The sequence below is a fragment of the Mytilus californianus genome, unplaced genomic scaffold (genome assembly GCF_021869535.1).
Source record: "Mytilus californianus isolate M0D057914Y unplaced genomic scaffold, xbMytCali1.0.p SCAF_6, whole genome shotgun sequence".
NCBI classification, from domain to species: domain Eukaryota; kingdom Metazoa; phylum Mollusca; class Bivalvia; order Mytilida; family Mytilidae; genus Mytilus; species Mytilus californianus.
The window spans coordinates 71,362,128-71,385,117 of NW_026262712.1; the positions used below are offsets into that span (position 1 = coordinate 71,362,128).

General features: G+C 32.5%; 1 protein-coding gene across 1 annotated transcript; it reads right to left on the bottom strand.

Annotated features, from left to right (window-relative positions):
- Nucleotides 1–9,692: 9,692 nt before the first annotated feature.
- On the bottom strand, nt 9,693–21,606 carry LOC127706595 (peroxidase-like protein). Its single transcript, XM_052211250.1, has 7 exons — nt 21,405–21,606; nt 20,424–20,621; nt 15,414–15,626; nt 15,068–15,137; nt 13,681–13,839; nt 12,523–12,692; nt 9,693–9,706 (listed from the first exon to the last, which is right to left on the bottom strand). Exons 1-7 carry the CDS (start codon nt 21,604–21,606, stop codon nt 9,693–9,695), a joined length of 1,026 nt encoding a protein of 341 aa, XP_052067210.1.
- Between the last annotated feature and the right edge of the window lie 1,384 nt (nt 21,607–22,990).

The window sequence follows — 22,990 nt, forward strand, 5'->3', positions numbered from 1 at the left end:
AGAAAACTAACGGCATATTTTATAGCACAACAATTTACGAAAAATAAATATGAGAGACATAAACGAACGACAACCTCTGAACTACAGGCTCCTGACTTGGGAAAGGCATATACAGAATGTGGCGGGGTTAGACATGTTTGTGAGCGCTCAACCCTCCCCTAACCTGGGACAGTGGTGTAATAGCACAGCATAAGAACAAACTATAAAAATCAGTGGAAGAAGACTTAACTCATCAGATCGATACAAAGAAAAACATCAAACAAAAACAGATAGGACGTGGCAGGGTATATATCTATCCTTCATCCCTAACAAAAAAAAAGACACAAAGTACAGATCTGAGAGTACTCGCAGTTACTGACAGCTAGTTTAAAGCCAGTAACAACTAATAAAACAAATCATGTATCTAAGACTAAAATATCAATCAGTAAACATCCAACATCCAATGGATTTAGTGAAAAGACGTCATTAACAGTCAGAGAAAAACATGACCTTGTGCAATGCCAAAATATGGGTATCGAAAGATTGTAGTTTCGTGAAAGTACGTATGTGTAATATTTAGTATGGTTTACAAGTTTACATTCGAATTGTAAAAGTGATCCAAACCAACTGAATTAAACACATTTATCATCACATCCCCTGCGAAGCGTTAAAGCACGTAAGCCTGATCATTAAATATCATCCGACATAAACTACCTTTATCTACTAGTATATCATTAGACCTAGTAAAATAAGACAACATTACTGGTTTGCTGTGTTTAATTTAGTTTAGTAAGGAGCCGATTTAGAGATACTCGAAATATTAACAAGAATGTGTGCCCGTAGGACACCATGCCCTGACCGAACTATCATATATCCATGTTCAGTAAACCACGAAATCTGGGTCAATCCCCTGATTTGGCATATATCATAAAAAGCAAACATCATTTCCTAGATGTTATTTCGTAACTTTATCTTGATGTTTACTTATTATGATAACCTTAGGTTAGTTTTAGCCCAATTTAAAATTATATTTAGGCAAATGTAGCTGTTATATCTAATACAGTTCCTCTTCTAAAGAATCAACAGCGTATTTCCATAGACTATGGAAGTATTATATTGAACACTTCCATGCAAAGACCAACTCTTTTATCCGATTAGAAATCTTAATAATAAAGTAAATAACGCATCTTTTGTCGAGATAACGTAATAGTAACCCTTAATCTGAAAATTTACCATCAAAAACTCGGATTTCGTTATATTTCCTTCACGTATACCGATAATATTCAGCTATATTTTAAATGCGGGTCCTACACTTGGATAAGGGGGGCAAATTTTTCATATTGGTAAAAGAAAAAAGAGAAGTTTTTAAGTTATAAATTATAAAATGTATATGCATTTACTGTACGCACTTTAAAAAAATCCAATATGTGGTATACAAAATGTAATAAAAGTCACATTTGCTTGCTAAATAAGAAGGCGTATTTCAATTTGTATGAAAGACGCATGTTTTTAAGACTACAAAACATGGGCTGATCGTACTTAATTTGCAATAACTAAAGTACTTTTGGAAACTAGATCTCACGTGATTACGATTTAACATACCCCGGTATATTGTAAATAAAGTACAATTAAAATGTAAATGTTATGCACATTACATATGTTGTTACCCCGAAAAACTCAGTGCAGTAAATTATGTGACCTTATTGATGGAAGAACCTTTGTACGACTTACATTCATTCATCTTGCAGTTCACATGGGAGTTTTAAACATATCAAATTAAGAAGTAAACATTTCTAAGATGACATTTCCCCAAAATTATAAAGAATCATTCAAGAATCTAACAGTATTTTGTGCAAACATAGTCTTTTATTATGCGAAGACTCGACTAATTATTCAGATGCAGCAAAATTCAAAATTGATTGATTGATTGATGTTTGCTTAATCCCCAAAGGAGAATTTTTATATTAAGGATGAGTACTAATAAAACACTAGATCAATTGTACAGATTTTGAAAAGTTGTATCAGACGAGGTCAATTTATAGTATTAAAATTTCCACTGAAATATATGGTATATATAATACTAGTCTCGGAAAGATCACACACGAACCCTGGTTTCCTTAACGTGTTGTGGCATTAAAAAATGGGTATCTAATTTATCGTTTCAATTACAATAGCACTAATGGTAAAGTGTGTACATGTATATATACATCTCGCAAACGTACGGACATATGTTTTTTAAAATGTCGAACGAGAGATTTTACGGTAGCCAACTACATACTAGTTATAATAAAATGAGATGTATGGTATATGTAAATAGCTTTGTTCCTCTTTCTTCTGCTTTCGCAAGGATGAGCAGATAAAAATTAACAAATAGAGATAGATTAATAACTCAAATAAATCTGGCTTGACCTTGCTAACAATTTTTAAAAGCTGGATATATGTTATATAGATACAATGGATAAGCGTGGATTCTTGAAAAAGAAACCATGAGCCCGGAGGGCGAATGGTTTGTTTTTCATGAATCTACGCTTATCCATTGTATCTATAACTTAAACTATTGTGTTAATTTCTTTTCAAAATTAAAGCCTTTTCTTAATTAGAAGGTATTGTAAGTGAGTTTAAATAACCATGTTATCGTATCCATAGATGCATTGATAAATCTTAGATCACAATTAATTGGTTAACAAAATACAAATATAACACTTCTACCTTTAAAGATCTTTATATTACCAGGCAAATGAATATTATCTGTTTTTACAAAATAAGACATATTCGAAATTATTTCTAATAAAATTGAAAATGGAAATGGGGAACGTGTCAAAGAGACAACAACCCGACCAAAAAGCATATATAAAGTATGTATAATAGGTATGTTATCGAAATTTTTCTAGCACTCTAGGCACATCACGGTTTTCTCGCATAGGAATTTGCGAACAAATCTTTGTAAAATTATGTAGTAAAACAGATGAAATCATACAATATTTATAAAACAAAAATTGACAAATAGAATGTAATCATTTTTGTTTCAAACATGTGAAATAGCCAATAATAATAAAAAAAAAACCCGGTAAAACTCGCTATTATTTCAAAAATATCCTGCAAAATTAGAAAAAAACCAAGATAACTTAAGAATTGGAACAACAGAGAGAATACAGGGATTCGAACCTAAACCGACAAATCCCTATCTTTAACTCATTGATTTTAACCATGCTAACCTTGCGGCTACCAACTCATACTATAACGACTGCCTATTGTGTCTATATAAAGGTACAAGCCCTGTGTCCGATGAACCGATGTATATCAGATGTTCATTTAAATATATAAAATAGACATCTATAGTGTAACCCATTGGTAGCCGAGAGGTTTCGTCGATGTGTTGATGTCAGTCACACATAACAGATTTCAAGGAAGGGTTCGATTCCCAGTGAAGGCATATAAAAATAACAAAAATTAAAGGTAAGTTTTTAAATTAATTCCATTAGTGAACAGAAATCAGTAAATTAGCCAATTCAAACTTAATGAAATTAGGCACACAAAGGAAACAATTGAATATAATTTGGTGAGTCAATTTCAGCGGCAGATTTAGGAAGCGTTGATTCTAGAAAAAGAATCCACGGTAAATGAATAGGCTGACGTCACCACAATGGTTTAAGTTGTATATACCTGACGGACTTTAAATACGCAACACTAGATTATTATTTTTAATTCTCATTTTCAAATATACATTTTTTGTAAAATAAATGTATGAACATCATTTTCATTCATTACTTAATTGTCTAAAAAAAGTTTCCAATTCGAAAGTTGAATCGAAATTGAATTGTCTAATGTTTAAATTATGTGGTATGCACTGAAACCGTGGTTTTCACCTTGTTATCTATGTATATGTCACCGTCAAAGGCAATGCCAGTCTGTAACCAACGCCTAAATGATTGACAGAAAGGTCAACCAACTATGTTGGGCATGTTTTTTTTTTAGTTCTGTTTTGTACCTTCTGATTTGGTCTTTGTCCCACTCATTACAGTGTGTTTTGGCAATCATGCGGTTTAAACTTTAGGGCTTTAAATGTTTTTTCCACAGTCGATTCTTTCGCAGTTCAGTATATGGGAAACATGTATTGCGTGAATCTGTCTGCCATGGCATTCGACGACTTCATTAGCAGTTGACGTTGACGGCCGTAAACATGTCTCGAAAATTACGTTGCGTAATCATTTTTTTTTTTGTCGTGGCGTTGTCACTCCATATTGATCTGATCATTGGTGGCCATTAACAAAACCCGTCTGCCTGTATCGTTATTGCAAGGACAGTAAGATGAGTTTCTTACGTAAAATTGTCTAGCAACAGCACGTTCACGTATTCCTGCTTGCAATATTCTTATTGCCTGATTCAGATTTTCATTGCTCGGTCTCGACAATATGGAGATGCAACTTTTTTCTTTACTGATTTAAGTGTGGCTATGGATTGAAAAAATTGTTTAACAAAGAAAATTAAAAAAAAAAACAGTTATGGGTTTCAAATATCGCATCAAGAAATCCGTGCGACTTCAATAATCTGGTATGTTCAATAACTTCAGGTAGGTCAGGTATTTAGTTTTGTCTACACCGAAAGAGGTACGGCAAGCATGCATATTTGTTATATGAGGATCAATCATGATGTGGTTACAAAAAAATCAAAATGTGTGTTGCGTTTTTAAAGTCCGTCAGTATAATAAGTTGACCGTTTTTTTTGTTTTTTTTTTTTTTTCTTAATCTATACGCTTGTTGTTCAAACATATCAGTAGAATACCTCCAAATCGCAATCAATGTAAACGTCCTTACTACCCTCTTTGGGGATTTGAATGAAAACATATTAATTAATTAATTTATTTATTTTTTAATTGATAATGAATCAATTATTTATTTTCAAATGTCGGTTGCATGTGTTTAAATGATAACTAGAACAGAAAAACTGTAATATTTTTTTTCCTCATTATATTTAAAAAATAATTTAAATCGTGTTCCCGGAATTATGAAAGTTGGTACACCCGTACATAGCTAACTGACCTGAATATTTTTCAAATTAAAAAAACTTTGGTTAGTACTTATTTTTTTATTCAAATACTGCATTTCTTTTTGACATCCTTAAAACACAAAGTTTACAAACATCAACAGAGTTTTCGGAACCTATTACGTTTACGCAAACCCCCTTGAAGATTTAAATGTCAACATGTGTTTTTATATATAAAAAAAGAACTCTTTAATTAGTTATTTATTCGGATTCAAAAGGAAACAAAATAATTTGAACAGCTTACATGCAATAACAGCTCCTTTTATCTAAATTTCAACCTTAGAACGCCTTCTCTAACATTCAAGAAATAGAAAGTAATCATTATTGCAAATAGCCTGTCGTTGACAATTATACAGGTGCAATGCAATTTTTAATTGGCTATAACCACCTTTGATGAAGTTGAAGAAAAGAACGGTATCAATCTGATGTCAAGATTCTACATTTTAATGCATTGTATTCAAGTGGGTTTTTTTCAGATTTATTAAAAGTATCATCACATTTACAAAATCAAAGCCTGATCAAGCACTAGTGTAAAAGACACTTTAAATAAGTACCTTTGAGATAGGTGTGGTCGTTGCTACGTTTTATGGTCGGGGTTCTCAATATTAATGTACAAAGATCAACTGACTTTTTGCACATAGTTCAAGATAACGACGATAATAATAATGGCTGTTAAATTGATTGATTGTCTGATTGATTGATTGATTGATTGATTGGTGTTTAATGCCACTCTCAACACTAGTGTGCTATTTCGTGGCGGTCAGTTTTTATTGGCGGAGAAAGCCGGAGTGCCCGGAGAGAACAACCGACCTTCGGTAGGAAAACTGACAACTCTAGTCAATTAAGATTGGAGTCGAGTGCACCTGCCCCGTGCGGGATTCGAACTCACCTGAGTGTTGACAGGCTAGTGATACAGTAGTTCGACTGCTTAGACCACTCGGCTGTTAAACGACCAGCGTCAAAATAAATGCATATTCAGGACGAGAACATGCGAATGCGGTATGAATGACCAGACCGACGCCCTAAGCCGAATTTTCAATGTGCTAGTTCACTAGGTAGACGGACTCAGTCACAGTATTCTGACTCCGAGCCGACCAGTATATGCTCATACTCTTTAATGCCGCGTGTTTAAAGGAAAGCAATCTTCCATATCGAGTCCAGCATGCTACAACGAGTCCTCCGAAGCGATTGAAATAGCTACGAAGAAAGGAATCACATGTTGTTAAGTATGTAAAGTTTCGAAATTCTTATTTTATTTTTCTTATTTTAATTGGTGCTAGATAAGGAGATGTTGAATTTTAATTTGAAGCAGGAGGCCATCTATGAATCCTTCTGTTGCAAGGGTTCTTAAACGTGGTGACTGTGTAGCACAAGGAGTTCGACGCTCAATTCCAACCAGACGGGTTGTGTATTGATACACCCCTTTTTCATAGTCATCAGTCGGATAAAATTTCAAGTTTTAAACTCATGTTATTTACGATGTCTTCTCTCATTGTAATACTGTAGTATACTGTATTATAGACTAAGAACGAACAATTTTTCTGAGCTTCTTGGTCTGATCATATCAAATATAATACCAAAGATTGTAAAGGGTAATAAAAGTAGAAAGTTTTTTTACAGTTGCAGGAGGAAAGAGAATTAGATTGTATGTACTCTTACAGATCTTTGGAATTTCCTTTGTATCCACACCTGATTCAAGCCGCCCCTAGAATAGGTAGTTTCCCAATAACTTTGAAGCCCGTCTTTGATTGCTGATAAAATTTATTTTAATTGTTTAGAAAGAGGCTTCCTGGAGCAACAGGAATACTTAGAAATTTAACGTTGTCTGTAAGGATACTTATGTAATAAAGGTATCCAATATAAGGGACTTTGTTTTTTTTTAATCTCTATATTATATGAATATATCAGATAAATATAAACACGCCAACAATCAGAGAGTATAGTCGGTTGATAACAGACAAAGTTCTAGTAAACTACACTTTGGGTTTAGTTTAGTTTAAATATATTTTATTTGCTTAAATATGTTTTTTGTGTTTCTTTGGTCTACGCTATAAAAGTATTATTTTGTTAAACCTGACAACATGTGTCTATAAATTAGACAAAGAGTATGTGTTGGGATATGGAAGGTTGCTAGTTTATATGTGACTGGCCTTGGTGACCGAGTGGTCTTCGTAGTTCATCTACAAGTATTTCTAGCCTGTCAACACTGATGTTTTAAGTTCGCACCTCTCGTATCAGGCATATTCGTGTACCCATCCGGCTCCTCCATTAATTAAAACAGACCGCCACGATATTTCCAGGAGTGTTGCAAGTTGCGTTTAATTGCAACAATTAATCAACCAATCATGTGTATGCGTGCGAAAGCAAAAGTGAATGCGTGTCTTTGGAGTCAAAAACTCTCATTAGAATCAATCTTATTAAACGGATCTGTATTTTAATTCGATATTCATGAGAATATAATGTGTACGTAACAATTATTTTCAATACTCCTTTATTGACAGGTTTAATATAGTAACCCATGTATTCATATCCACATTTGTAGTTTGTTTCGTTCCTCGTTCTTTCTATCCATATCGATTGTATCTACTGTATCTATTGTATGTATTATCCCTCCATGCAGACAGTTCTCTCTCGCCAAGTTGTGGAAGATAACTGCATCTTTGACGATATGTGCTAAAATAACCAAATTAAATGTCAAAAGAGAGACGAATAATACCAAAGCGTCGTTCAAACTCATAAGTCCAAAATAAATAAACAACGCCATGGCACAAAAATGAAAAGACCAAAAAAGACAAATAACAATATTCAAAACATACCTTTTGTATACCCATTAAAACGATCACATAGGCAACTAGTCCAAATAATTATGACTTCTTGAAAGGCTATTTTAATTTTTAACGTCATAATTATTTGGACTAATAGGCGATGCAGTTCTTGATTTGTCATTTGTCATTTGTGTATCTATCAAACTGTATTATTGGTAGAGAACCTTTAAAACCACAGACTAGAAATATCCTTAATGTAGAATGTATTAGAACATAATCTATCTTTTGTATGATACATATCATGTTTCAATGTCTTTCTTTTACATTTTTCTTTTCTATGTTTTACCATTACTGTCTAATGTTTTTATGCGTTTATATTAATAATAATTAATAGTATTTATACATCCTTTGCTTTAATTTTTTGTGGTTATTGATTGCTTATGAAGGTAAATAAAAAAAAAGAACTTCGGACGCACAAAATTTATAAAGAGTTATTTTCATTTTAAAATCTTTTAAACCTTATTGAAATGAGCATCTATTGCAGTCAAATTGATTCCGTCTATGTTATAATTACCAAACCCTAGATTCCTATTAAGCAGTTCATGTTATGAAATATACTATCTAAGAAGAACACGGCTTGCCGTACACATTTATTGCGGATACAGTAAGACTATAAAGTAGAAATGTAGAATATGCTTAGTTATCCAATCAAACTTTCTTTTCCTCTCCCTTTTTGTTTTCTTTTCCTCTCCCTTTTTGCTTTCTTTTCCTCTCCCTTTTTGCCCAAGTTTGATAAAATCAAATGTAACTTCCAATCAAATGCACTTCACCAAAGACTTATTTGATTGTTTTCTAGTTAAATATCTTCAAATAGCTAATGCGAGACCGTATGACCAAGATGAATATGACGATGAAAAGAGACGTAACTACGGAATATCAGAATTTAATGCTGCAATGACTGCAATTTCATGTATAACCGACGACTAAAACGTGAAAATGAATAGATAGAATACAAACACGCAAACTATGTTGCTGAAATTGTACTGTCGTCGCGTTTCGTATGGTCCAAGGAAATTTTACAATACTACGAAAGGATGATACGCAACAATGTTTCTGTCGAAGATCTTGTTCTTTCAAACAACTCTTACTGTTTAGAGAATATATATTCTGTAGAACCAACGTTTACACTACCAATTCAAGACAAGGCTTTTCCACAACCATTTAGGAAAACTTTAGGTCATAAAAAAGATAGGTCGATGGAGAGTTGTCTCATTGGCACTCATACCACATCCTCTTATATCCAGTTATGAATAATAGCACATATTGTACTTTTTTATATGCCTTTTACTCAGAAAATATTCCCAGAACATTATACATTTATTTCCCATGCCTGAGGGAGATATGAAGATTTGTTCACCCAAGAATATTCATATTTCACGAGGGCTCTGCCCGAGGGAAATATGATTTTTCGAGGGTGAGCAAATCTTCATATCTCCCGAGGCAAAGGGAAATGAATGTTTTATTTCACTGCCTATGCTTTGTTTACTATCAATACATTAAAAATTATTTTGCATACACTTTGTTTTCTTATCCGCTTGTTTTTATAAGTTAAACTAAACACGACATACCCATTGATAAACAGTACGGAGCAAAATTTAATTATAAGTCTTTTTGTTTTATCGTCTGAAATAAATTTGAACATGATAATGATTTTTGCTATCGCTATTTTAAAAAGAATAAGAATTTCAAAATGTTATGTACATTAGCCGCGCGATACGTCGCACGATGTAATCCCGACATTTCAGAGGGGAATATGATCCTCAGAATGGAATATGAAGATTTGTTCAATGACACGTGGGATTGTCTCAACCAATCAAATATTGATTAAACTATCAATAGGTATAATCAATGGAATAATACTATTAATAACATTTCAGATAATACTTAACTTATGGAATCATTTGAACTCGCGTATTCTTGCTCTTCATTTGTTGTAATCGGTACTAAAATACTTACTGTTGCTTACAGCTGAAATTAAGATTTCAATAATTAATATAAACTGCAATCATTAACTGAAATATTGCAATGGTGTATTACAGCTTACAAGTTTACATTAATCTAAGTTCAAAATGTATAGAATGAAGCACGAATTTAACATTCGTTTACTTTCCCTGTTCTGGTATTTCAAGATATAAATTCGTTGAAATGGACTATAAATTGGAATGTGCTTGTATTTACGTCAGCCGTGAACCAGCTTAAATGATAAAATGACAATTAACCGCATTATTTCTAATATTTCTAACCAAATGTTATCTAGAGATTTCTCGAATTACCAGACACGTATAAAATCAAAGACATTGGTACGCTCAACTTTCACAGTACTTAACCTTCTCCCTCAACATGAATAGTTCATTCGCAATAGACACTTAAAAATGAAAGATCCAAAATGTTACCTCATAGATTTTGCAAACTCCTTTCCCTTTATTAGCGACTTAACAATACAATACCGGATTTAAAGTATCATGAGAAACACGGAACTTAAAGAGAGAATAAGATATCTAATGAACCAAAAACCGACCGACTTCTTTGGGGAAAACATCAAGTTAACTTAAATCTGTTACTATAAAAAATGTCAAGTGTATTTGAAATTTGCGCTTCAATAAGCTTTATTTTAAAGAATAAATATAAATGGGGAATGTGTCCATGGGACACAGATGATGCCCCCGCTTGCATATAACGTTATAAAGGGACATAACTCTCAAGAGCTGTAAAAGTGACGCTACCCAAATTTGTACTTTATCTGAGTTGCGGGTAGTAAGCATTATTTATAAGTTTCATAACATTTGAGGCAAACTTAAGTTAGAGAATGGAAACGAAAAATTCAGCAATTTTTCCATTTGTAAACGGGCATAACTCTAGAACGGTATAAGTGACTCCACCAAAATTCGAAATTGGTCTGTGTTTTGTGGTATTTAGCATTGTGTGTAAGTTTCATAACATTTGGTTGAGGCAAACTAAAGTTAGAGAACGGAAACGAATTTTGGGACGTACGTACGTACAGACAGACAAGGGTAAAACTAAATGCCCCCTCCGCGACTGCGGGGGCATAATAAAATGAATTGTGCATTTTATATTGAGACTACATACTACATACAGTAGTCAGCACTTCTGTGTTGACATGAATTATTATTGATATGGTCATAAATTAACTGTTTACAAAACTTTGAATTTTCAGAGTACTAAGGATTTTCTACCCCAGGAATAGACTACTTTGGCTATATTTAGCAAAATCATACGGAATTTTGTGTCCTCAATGCTCTTTAACTTCGTACTATAGTTGACTTTTTTTTAAACTTTTTTTTTTATTCGAGTGTCACTGATGAGTCTTTTGTTGACGAAACGCGCGTCTGGCGTACGCAATTTAAATCCTGGTATCTAGGATGAGTTTATGTATTATACCCAATATATAAGTGTTAATTGATTCGTGTATAGAGTATATGTTATGTGTTGTTGTAACTTACGTAGAAGATCTAGCAGACGTAAAGGCATCTGCCTGAATTTCGGAAAAGTTAAAATTTCGGCAATACAGTGATGACATAGTCTGCTTCTTGATTACACTTAGTTGTGCTGAAATAACAAATAACACTGAGCAATTTTCCTCTTCTTTTCGTTTGGCGTGGCAATATTTGCTTCGAAAAATAAGTATGTTAACAACTGAAATGACTAGAAAATTACTTTTCCAGAATTCTTTTGAATTATTTATAGTTATTGCATTTTCTTAGGTCACACCACAGGTATTTGTCTCTGAAAAAACCTATTGTGCGAGAAAATTCAAAGACAAGTGCCTGTGGGTCGCGCCTCTGTCAAAACAATTAGTGCACACATAAAGCTAACTATTGCTTATTGTTGAAGGCCGTACGGTTACCTTAAATTGCTTACACCCTAGTCATTTGAACTCTGGTGTATAGTTGTCTTATTGGCAATTATACCACATCTGCTTATTATTATATTCTAACATCCGAACAAATGTTCATGACCTTGATTTAAGCAATTGAATAAATACACCATAGTATTGTACGCTCTAAGAAACCATAACAGGTTTAATGTGACATGCGCGGTTTAATCGTACTATGTAATAGTATGTGTTTGACTCCTCATTACTCATAGTCAGTCCCGTAGGTTAAAATATTTTCGATTACGTAGGGTTAAATCCTTCAAAATAGCAAAATTGTTTTTGTGGAGGGGAAATGTATCCATCAAACCAACAAATGTTGAACAGTTCGGTTTTATTTATCTCTTTTTTTAAGTTTAGGTCGACAGACGACGGAAAAGAAGTACATTGAATAGCACAAACTGGTATGTGGGACCGATGGCCTATAAACAAAATGAACTTAAAATGGCCATAATAGGATAACCCAAAGGTCATGAATGTCAAATGAAATGTATTAAGGTGGTACCAAACACCTTGACTAAAATTAATTTGGCTCGTTTAATTTTCATAAAGGTTTCACAAAATATTTACTTTGAACCTTTGACAAAAATATAAAAATTTCAAAAAACTTCAACCACACACTTTATCGGAAAAATTTCATTGGATATATAGCAGTTTGAAAGACACTAATTTTGATCATTGAGAATCTTGATATTTCCTTAACAATAGAACGTGATTAAAACGTTAAGCTGATTTTTACAGAGTTATCTACCTGTAGTGATATGTACCACCTTAATGTCTTACCACTAGTAAATCCCGTTTTCGAGAATGCATTTTCATAGAAAAATCTGTCCCCATTTCTGTAATATTCAAACTGCAAGGCAATGAGACATCCAAAAGTAGGTCCTACGAGTCCGCCTTGTACAGGAGTTTCTGATAATCCGCCAGAAAATAAATCTATGTCGTCAGGATGCCTGTTAGAAAGACGATATTTCAATTTTAATGCATTTTCAGGAGGACGGAATCAACAACTCCTTATTTTCTTACAACAATTTTTCCACTGCATTTATGTTACAAAATGAAGGCAAAACCGGTAAAATTAACAAAAAATAAAGGAAACAAATATCTGCAGCTTCCACGTTCTTCCTAAAATTAATAGTCGTAAAGATAAAATAATTATCATACACATTGATATATTTCTCTCTTCCCTCTTCATTATGCAATGTACTACTACTTATTCGTCAACGTAACCTTTTTTTCCCTTAAATCTTTGCTTGAATTAGTACAAATATTTGTGACTATGACAAATACGTGTACTGTCTTAATAAAATTGAGAATGGAAATGGGGAATATGTCAAAGAGACAACAACCCGACCAAAGAGCAGAAAACAGCCGAAGGCCACCAATGGGTCTTCAACGCAGCGAGAAAATATCGCACCCAGAGGTGGTCCTCAGTTGGCCATAAATAGAATTGTGTACTTGTTCAGTTAAAATTGGCGTCACACTAAACTCCAAAACATATAAAGGAACTAAAATTAAAAAAAACATACAAGACTAACAAAGGCCAGAGGCTCCTGACTTGGGACAGGCGCAAAAATGCGGCGGGGTTAAACACGTTTTGTGAGATCTCAACCCTCCCCCTATACCTCTAGCCAATGTAGAATAAAGCTTGTATTCTGAAGGCACACTTTAAAATACTAGCATACGTTCAGCAAGTAAAACATTTACATTGGAATTATTCTTATGACGTCCCGCTCTTGTTTAAAAAATATTTCATTACGCATCTATACGCCAATTTCATCAAACTATTTTCGCAAAGTTTAAAAATGCTGCATTTGCACACATTTATTTTGATTGTACTGTCACAAATATGTGTTTGTCTAGCTCCCTGGTTCGCTATTCAAACACAATTTTTGACACAGATGGATTTTATTCAAATCTATAATGATTCAAATACCATACCTATACATTCTTTGCAGAGCACCGGCTGATTCATAGCTCATGTCACGCAGTCCAATCGCATTATATCCAAATGTAAGTGCGGGTTGAAGTCCACAAAACTTTCGAAATTTGTTGTAGGAAGGCAAGCCATGATCTCGACCTCTCTGTATGTTTAGTGCACTAAAATCAAATACATGTATAAACAGTCAAATGAATCAAATTGTTTTTACCAAAAATCAAAGTAATGCAATGTATTCCCTAAAACATATTATCAGACGGAAAATTCAAATATTCGACAAAAGAAAACAAGTACACATGTAACAGTAAATTCAATCCCGTAGTAAAATTTGTCTGCCAGATTTTTCTTCCTAGGTTATCAAGTCCGTGACCATAATTTTACTAGGAATGTAAGTCCCTGAATAAATTTTCCTAGGAAAATAAGTCCATAGCTAGTGAAATATGTCTGGCATTTATTTCTCTAGGAAAAGTTTTATATATACGTATTCTCATATTTTTTTTCTATGAAAAAGGTCCCTTTAAAATTTTATTTCTCATTATTCTTTAAAATTAATCAATATTAAAATTAAGAAAGGAACATTTGTAATTATGTACATTATAAAAGTCAGTGATATCGATTTTCCTAGGAAAAAAGTTCGTTCAATTATTAAAAAAACACCCATATTTTAATAAAATAGTGAAATATTAATGGACAACTGTTAAACGTTTTTTAAAAAACATACAAGAATTGAAAATTCCATTGTTTACTTTAATACATATAAATTATTTTTTTCAGTACAAAATTTTGCATAAAAATAAAGGACATGGACGTTTTTACCTGGGAATATTAACGCCCTGGACATGAATTCCTAGGAAAATTAGTCTGAGCACATACATTTTTTTTTAAAGATTAAAGCACAACTGTAAAATAACATTATACCATAAGAATTAAAAATTCCATTGTTTACATGTAAATGATTTCTTTTATTGAACATTTTCCTAGTCAAATAAAGGACATGGACATTTTTACCTAGGAATATTGATGAAATGGAAATAAATTCCTAGGAAAATTAATTAAATTAATTGTCCGCCCGGACACTTTTTACCAGGACTAATTTATCTCTTACACACACATGCAGTAGGATATCATCTCAATGCTTTAACTATTTTGTCATCTTTACTTTATTGCATTCATTTGTTGGATTTGTTTTATTTGTCATTTACAAATTGTAAAATCAGATTTCCGTTTCATTAATCATTCTTTATTAGGTTTTCGATTATGAACATCTTTAATTATTTTTCTGTACTTTTTTAACATTAAAAAGAACGAAATTCAATACAACTATGATACCAACTTTATAATTTAGTACTTTCGTCTATCAAAAATGAAAATGAATATATAAGCTATTACCTTAAATCGAATCCATTGCCAGGTTTTGTCTCGAAAAGATGGTTTCTAACGGCTGACGCTACAAAAGGATCTGATTGGCCGGAAAATTTTTCTACCATCCAATTTGAAATTTTTTCGACACTAAATGTTTTTGTAGAACGTATTGTTCTTGGGTTGAAAAACTCGCCTTCTAATGGTACTTCTTCGTTAATGTTATAGTAAGCATCAAGAGTTCCCACAAATTTTCCAACAAATGTGTGTCCTATTCGAAAAGCGGCACCTGCAAATCCATTACGCGTTCCTGCGTTTTCATTTTGGTTGTAATGTGTCTTATGTCCGTACGATATTGGGAGAAGATCTTGATCACGTGCTAATGTTGTTCCTAATAGTTTTGGTATAAACTCCTTGTATATGATATGTTGGTATACTCCAATTAGAATTTTTCTTGCTTCGTTGTATAATCTTAATCCGTCGTGATGTGGATTTATCTTCTTTAGTATACCCACAATTCTATTGTGTTCCCGTAAGAAGAGAGTGTGAATAGCATTCAACATTGGAACTTCTGTATGTCTTATATCTCCTGAGGAAAAGATGAGCATGATTGTATAGTTTTTCTCAGTAAAGGCATTATTTTACTGCTAGATTTGAAATAAAGAAAATATACGCAATGAGCAATTAAAGAGAGTTGTTTAAATTTTTAAATGGCAACTTAGATATAAAGTTGACAAAAATGATTCTTTTTCATTATTTTATTTCATTGTCTTTATTGTACGGAAGCTAATTTAGGACCTCCCAAAAATATAATTTGAATTCGATATCACGAATTAATGGAATTAGTTATAAAATTTTATGTAATTCGTAATAACGGATTAAATTCGTTATCACAATTTTTTTGTAATTCGTGTTAACGGATTAAAAACGTGGTAACGAATTGTATTATTCGTTATCACGAATAAAATCCGTTTTCACGAATGTGTGTAACTTGTTATCACAGTTTTTTTTTGTCATTCGTGATTACTGATTAGATTCGTTATCACATATTTTTGTAATTCGTGATAACGGTTTAAAATCGTTATAACGTATTAAATTCGTTATCACGAATTCGTAGAAATAGTTATCACTTTTGTTTTGTAATTCGTGATAACGAATTTAAGCCGTTATAACAAGTTATAAAAATCATTATAACGTTTTTAATCCGTTATCACGAATTACAAAAAAAAGTGATAACTATTTCTACGAATTCGTGATAACCAATTCAATACGTTATAACGATTTATACAATTCGTTATCACGATTTTAATCCATTATCACGAATTACTAAAAATTGTGATAACTTATTTAATTCGTAATTACGAATAAAAAAAAAACTGTTATAACTAATTCCGGAAATTCGTTATCACGAATTTAATCTGTTATAACGAATTCTTCAATTTGCGATAATGATTTAAATTCGTGATTTCGAATTCAAATATATATTTTTGGGAGGTCCTTAATGGGCTTCCGTATTATTGGTATCATTCTACCATTCTATATAAAAGTAAAGAAATAAGGTGATGACACTTTCATTTTAACAATCATGTACCTGATTTGAAGCACAGCGCCCCTTTTATGCAGTCCCCTTCGCCATCTGGTAACAGACCACCAGCACCCTCGAACAATTTTCCTGTATAACATAGAATTGAGTAGAATTTAACTGTGGTCAACAAGCTACATAATATTTATCTCTTTTTCTCCTAATGTTTCCTGTTAGTGATTTTTAGTACCTCCACGCACGGTTGATTGGTTATAATCCTATTGAGTTGTCAAAGCGTATAACGTGTCCAATTTTTTAGTATCGAGCGCTTCCACCCTTCATACAAACTGTGCATCGGTCAACGCTTTAATTTTACACCAAAAAAAAAAAAAAGCAAACAAAAAGAAGCATTTAATTATTAAATCAGTACATATATACAAAAGACAGTCATCATTGAAAATAAACGAAAGCGCAAGAATATTAAAAAAAGTAAGATGTTGGAATTGTCTAGTAGTAAGCATCGAATCTATGAACATGAAAAATCTCGAGTAATGCCAGATTGACAAAGTACATTCTGTTGGCATGACAAAATCAGCATGGACTTTTTTCTTTGTAAGATTACCTGTTTTCCAGTCAACGAGCTCATCTGCCATTTTCTTGGAACTGCCGTACGTGCTTGATAGATCAAGATAAGAAGTTACTTGGTTCATTTGGTCACTGTAACCTATAAAATATTGTCTGTATTATGACATAAAATGGCATTTTTCTAAACCTGCTTGTTTGAATATCCAAAAGTAATTGGATACTCGAACAATAACTGATAATGTGATTCATTAAAATAAATAGTTAACACAGAGCCAGTTTGTAATTCTGATAGCAAAATATTGAAAATCAATGTACTATGACTGAAGGTACAGGACAAACAAATCTATGTGGAAATAAGATATCCCAAAGCTTATACAACTGCATACAAAATTATATTGACTTAGCATAAGTGGTTCCCTATCAAACTGATCAAATCACAAACTTAAACATGTAAACTAGCAAAAGTTCCCAAGTCAATGAACCATGACTGAGGGGATGGGGAATTATAAACTCAATGAAACTGAGATATGCTAAAGGTGAAACAACTGCATACCAAATAGCATGGACTTACCATAGATGGTTCATATTAAACTTACCTAATCACAAACTTAAACGTGTACATTATGCAAAAGTTTATAAGTCAAAAGACCACGAATGAGGGAGCAGGGCCAAACAATCTCTGTAAAAATGATATGTGCCAATGCTTATACAACTGAATACCAAATAGCATTGACTTAATTGAAGTGGTTCCCCTTAAACTGACGTAATCTCAAACTTTAACATTTAACTAAGCAACTCTTTTACAGCTCTTCTATAAAAGCATGCAAAGCAAACCTTTGATCAACTTGCTTGCTATGTTTGTTTGGATGTTTGTAAACAAAAGGTAGGCAGTCTGTTTCAGTCTGTTTACTATATACTGGAATTTGATTGGACAATAAACATAACTTCATTGCATGTCAATTTTTATTGTCTAATCAAATTCCAGTATTATATACAAAACAGACTGAAACTCCGCCTACCTATTGTTTGCAAACATCCAAGCAAACTAAGCCCTGTATGCACGTTTTTTTTTATATCTATTACGAATCCATAACGTTTTATCGACAAATAGTATTTCATGCAGTGATTGTTGATCGCAAGCTAATTAACTTTCGAGTTTGTTGTCGAGGTTTACCGGATCGTGACATTGATAAACAATGATCAACACAGAGCAAGTGAAACACGTAGCTAATAAGTGAATTGATAGAGCTTGATATTTTTGTTATATTTTCTATGCGTTCCCATTTGTTAATTAAACTTTTCCTTAACAGTTGTTAAATGATTTGGTGTGTTTAATTTGTTCTTTTAGAATCAGTTATTACTATTTACCTTCCAGTACACGTTTGTTTACATTCATTCATCACGGTTTTCCCCTCGCACTTGCGCTGTGCGTTGGCCGAAGTTCTAACGAGAGGTCTCGTAGTTAAGGTCACTGCATACGGGAAAAGATCGGCGAATTAGTGTACGGGAAGACAATAATTCAATAGCAGTACATTTATGAAGATTTTGATTATATAAAGGATTTTCTTTTACAAGAAAGTTCACGTACACTTGTTTTATAGTAAAACTTAGCCATTCAAGTATATAAAACACACATTCATTTTTTATTTATTTAAAGTTTCATATGACTTTAAACTGACCGAATCACAAATTTTAACATTTTAACTTAATATTATACAGTCTTCAGATTTCTATGTTGTGTTTTTTGGTCGTTTTTTCCTTTTGTCATGGGTTGTCAGTTTGGTTATCCCTGTGGAATATTTCGCCTCACTTTTACCGTAACAAGCATTAATCATTACAGTTCGAACAATTTACTCAATACGTATAAACGGTAACTGAATGCTATTATATAACTTTTATTTTTTTAAATTATATATAAGTAATTTTTAAAAAAAGTCGCCTCGTGGTAATTCTCATACCTGGAGAGCAGTCAGATCGAGGTGCTGTTTCTGATCTTACGAAATGCATACACGTGGTCTGAAATTCACCTACAGGAGTGCTAAACGATAGACATTCAGGTCTGAAATCGAAAGGGAAAAAAAACCTGACGACATAAATAACAACCGGTTTATTTACAGATTATAATGCAGTTTTCAGCCATCGATGGTATCTACACAATATGTCAAGCTCTAAATCGCCTTTTGTCTAAAATACGTTGTGGATAAATTAAATAAATACTCTAAAAATCTGTCAATCACCCATTATACCATCAATTTTTTTTATTAAAGTATCGAACATTCATTCTGTGATAATTAAGAATTTGAATTTTCATGGTAACTTGTCTATAGGTGCAAGTTACCATCGTTCCGTCAAAGAAAATTTTAGGTAGAAGTTACTAGTACATTAGAGTGTAGTCTGTAAATTTTACCTTTTTTTCAATTCAAAAATAAAATTTAAAGCTTAGATGCAGAATCAGTTTTTGTTTTTTTTTATTGTTTGTAAAAAACACATAAAGAACTCTACCTGTTAACAGGAGTATTTCCATTACAACATTGCAATTTTGCCTCTCCTGAAATAAGATATAGTTTAAAAAGATTTTTCAAGTATGTTAAACAGTAAAAATGGCAGATCATGAATTGTTAGTTGTTTAGGATTGGTTTTTCCTCTATCTGCCACAATTTTCGAGATATAAGCTAAAACATGATGTAACCTCTATGTGCTATTTAAGTCATAATAGCGATTTTTGCTTAACTTAAAAACGCGACACTTACTAGACACCATGCGGATGACTAAAGTCAAGTTTGGTCTAGACTGGCCAGAATGTTTGTCCAGATTGTTCAGGTGATTTCAGATGGGAAGATTTTTTCAAAAGTTTACGATGACAAACGACGACGACGGACGCCAAATTAGAGCGATAGCTGACATTAACATTCGGTGTAAGGAAAACTAAAAACCATGTATTTTGTGTGTTACATAGTTGAATTCAGGGAACATCTTTCACAATTTGTAATCAACAAAATATTTGTTGCAAAGGTAAGTATAATATAAATTTGTTTATGGTCTTAGTCGATGGTATAATTCTAGTAGGTTTAAATGTTTGACTTTGCAGAAGTATTGTTTTCATGTAATTGCTATTTGTCCCAAATCCATTGCATAGAGCCATTCAATCCAGATCAAATATATATTGGATCCAATTGAATTCCATATAAGTGAAATACGGCGTCAATAAAAGTTCTCACACAGCTCTAGTGTCTAGCATTGATACGGTTACTCCAAGTCATTACTATAAATATATCTTACCTTTCTTTGATTTTTTTATTGGTGTAGAAACCACATCATGGTCTATGAATTGTCCAAAGTGAGTAAAAGCAACATTGGACAAACAGCCTCTTGCAAAAGTTGTGCCTTCTTTGTGTACAGTGTTACTTATATCACGTGGATTTGGTAAACTACCATAGCGAACACTGTTCTTTCTTGGCTCACTACCACTATTGTATCCTACAAAATGTAAGCGTGTTAGTCTTAAGAAAAATAAAGTGACTTTAAGTAATTCCTTTGATATAAAGCTAAAAAGAAGTAGAAAAAGGTTTGAAATTCCAACGGGTACAATTACTTTGCTTTAAGTTTTGGCATTCGTGCGTTGGCATATGTCATATTGTTTTGTCTCTTGTGTTTTGTGGAGGTCGAAAACATATTACTCATGTTTTTGAAGGTGTTTACTCTAATATTTTTCTGTTTTAATTTACTTATTTTCTAGATAACTAATTATTTGCCGTGTTCATGAAATATCTACCAAATATGTTAATTTGTCCCGTAGTTGTCAAAATGTATGTATTGTTTCATTTTTATCAGTAAGATTGTCGGTCAAATTTTTATATATATAAACTCATAAGATCTTTGTTCGTTTTAATCTGTAATTTTTGTTGATATTATCTCATACTAGTATCTGTGTCTACAATGTACATTTTTATCTAGTAAAGAATTCTGCTCAAGTCGATGCTAGCGTCCTTCCTAAAGTAGTGTGATGTGATATTTTGCTCATTTTCGAAGGTCTCGCGGTGTCTTTGAGATGCAACGCCATATAAGCACTGTTATTTTGCTTTAAGTTTTTGTCAAGCATCTCTTACTGAACAAAATTGATTCGAAGATATAAATTCAATGCTTAACGTTAAAAAAAGATATGAGTATAATCTGCCTTCAGCATTTCGTTTGATTCTTTAAAACATTGAATGATTATAAAGCTATAATGGAGTTGTGTATACATTGTAATACATTACTTACTGTCTCCATATGTTGCTGATATGAATCTGGGTTGAGCAGTTAATGCAGATCCCCAGAGTGGATTCCCAAGATTATTACATTTTCCGTCGTAAGATCTGTATTTTTCATAAGGATCACAAGTTACATTTTTAGCGGCACAAAATGGCGCTACAATTTGTGAAAACCTACTGCTCGTTGTCGATTCTGGTGTCAGTGTGTCCATACCACTACCTGTCCTATAATGTTATACAAAGATATCTTAAATGTAAAATTTCTATGAAAATTTATACCAATATTTTGTAAATTGTACAGGTTGAATTGGTTTGGTTAAAGGTATGTGTCCTACAACTGACAATCAGTGAAGAAATTGTATATTTTCTCTAAAAAAAAACTATAACTTTATCTCTTATGTTTTCCGTAAAACTACATACGCGTTTTATTGCTCATTTGTTGAAATGATAAATTTTTAACCAAGGAATTACATTCCCAGATAAACCTTTCCTGGTGTCGTGTGAACGTAATAGGACGCGCCTAAGAATTTGTCTTAGTCTTAGGCCAGGTAAACGAAAAGCCTCCTAAGATTTTAATATGTGTCCTTATATTTGTCCCTAAGTTTAGATAGCTTCATAGGTGTCTTAAAATAGTCATCGAACTTAGGATTGAATAAATCAATTTTTTTTCGATATTCAAATGCATTTCAACAAGTTCTAAATACATTCAAAATTTCATCAAAATCCAAATTATTTCCAAACGTACACTTTGCTTTAATTCGACTACTTTTGGACTGAAATAATAAGAATTTAACCACATCCAATTAATTTGCTTAAGTATATGCATAAAATTTATAAAAGAATTTAATTACATTGATGTAAATTTGTTTTCTTATGTTATAGATAATGAATATTTCAAGTTTTTTTTCTTGTCGTAAAACACACCTCGGGGTTTCTATGGTCGGTCTTTCATTTTATCAATCCTGACACCCCTCCGTATGTTCTGCGACAAGAAAACCCTTGAAATATGCATTATCTTACTTTTATATACCTATACGTATTTGACGGTATATATGAAAAGAAATACTATTTGGTTTAAATTATTTCATGGATTTGAAACATGTTATTTTGACTAAATTAGTAGAACAAGAACTGCTTATTCTTCCAGGGCACCTGATTTAACCCCGTGGTTGGGTTCTGGTCAAACGATCTTTAGTTTTCTGTTTTCTGTTTTGTTATTGTTGTTATATTTTTTGTTGTTTTCTTTTTGACCATGGTTTTGTCTGTTTTATTGGACTTGTGATGGTTCATTGTCCCCTATGTATCTTCCATCTTTATTTACACTAAGCATTTAAAACATTTCGTTTTATAGAGTATAATTAGATTAATGTACATTTTAATTTTCTAGTGAACCAACTAAAACATCACCTATTTAGTATAACAATTTGGTCATATATGTTAATTTCAATGTGTCCGTAATCTGGTACACTTTATGTGTATTAATATGGATTAATCCTTCCTTGTCGTGTAGTTTGTGTCGTTATTCAAATTCATAAGCTGAAACTTGATTATCTTAAATTCATTTTAAGAAATCCTGAAATCACGGAACTGTAGCTC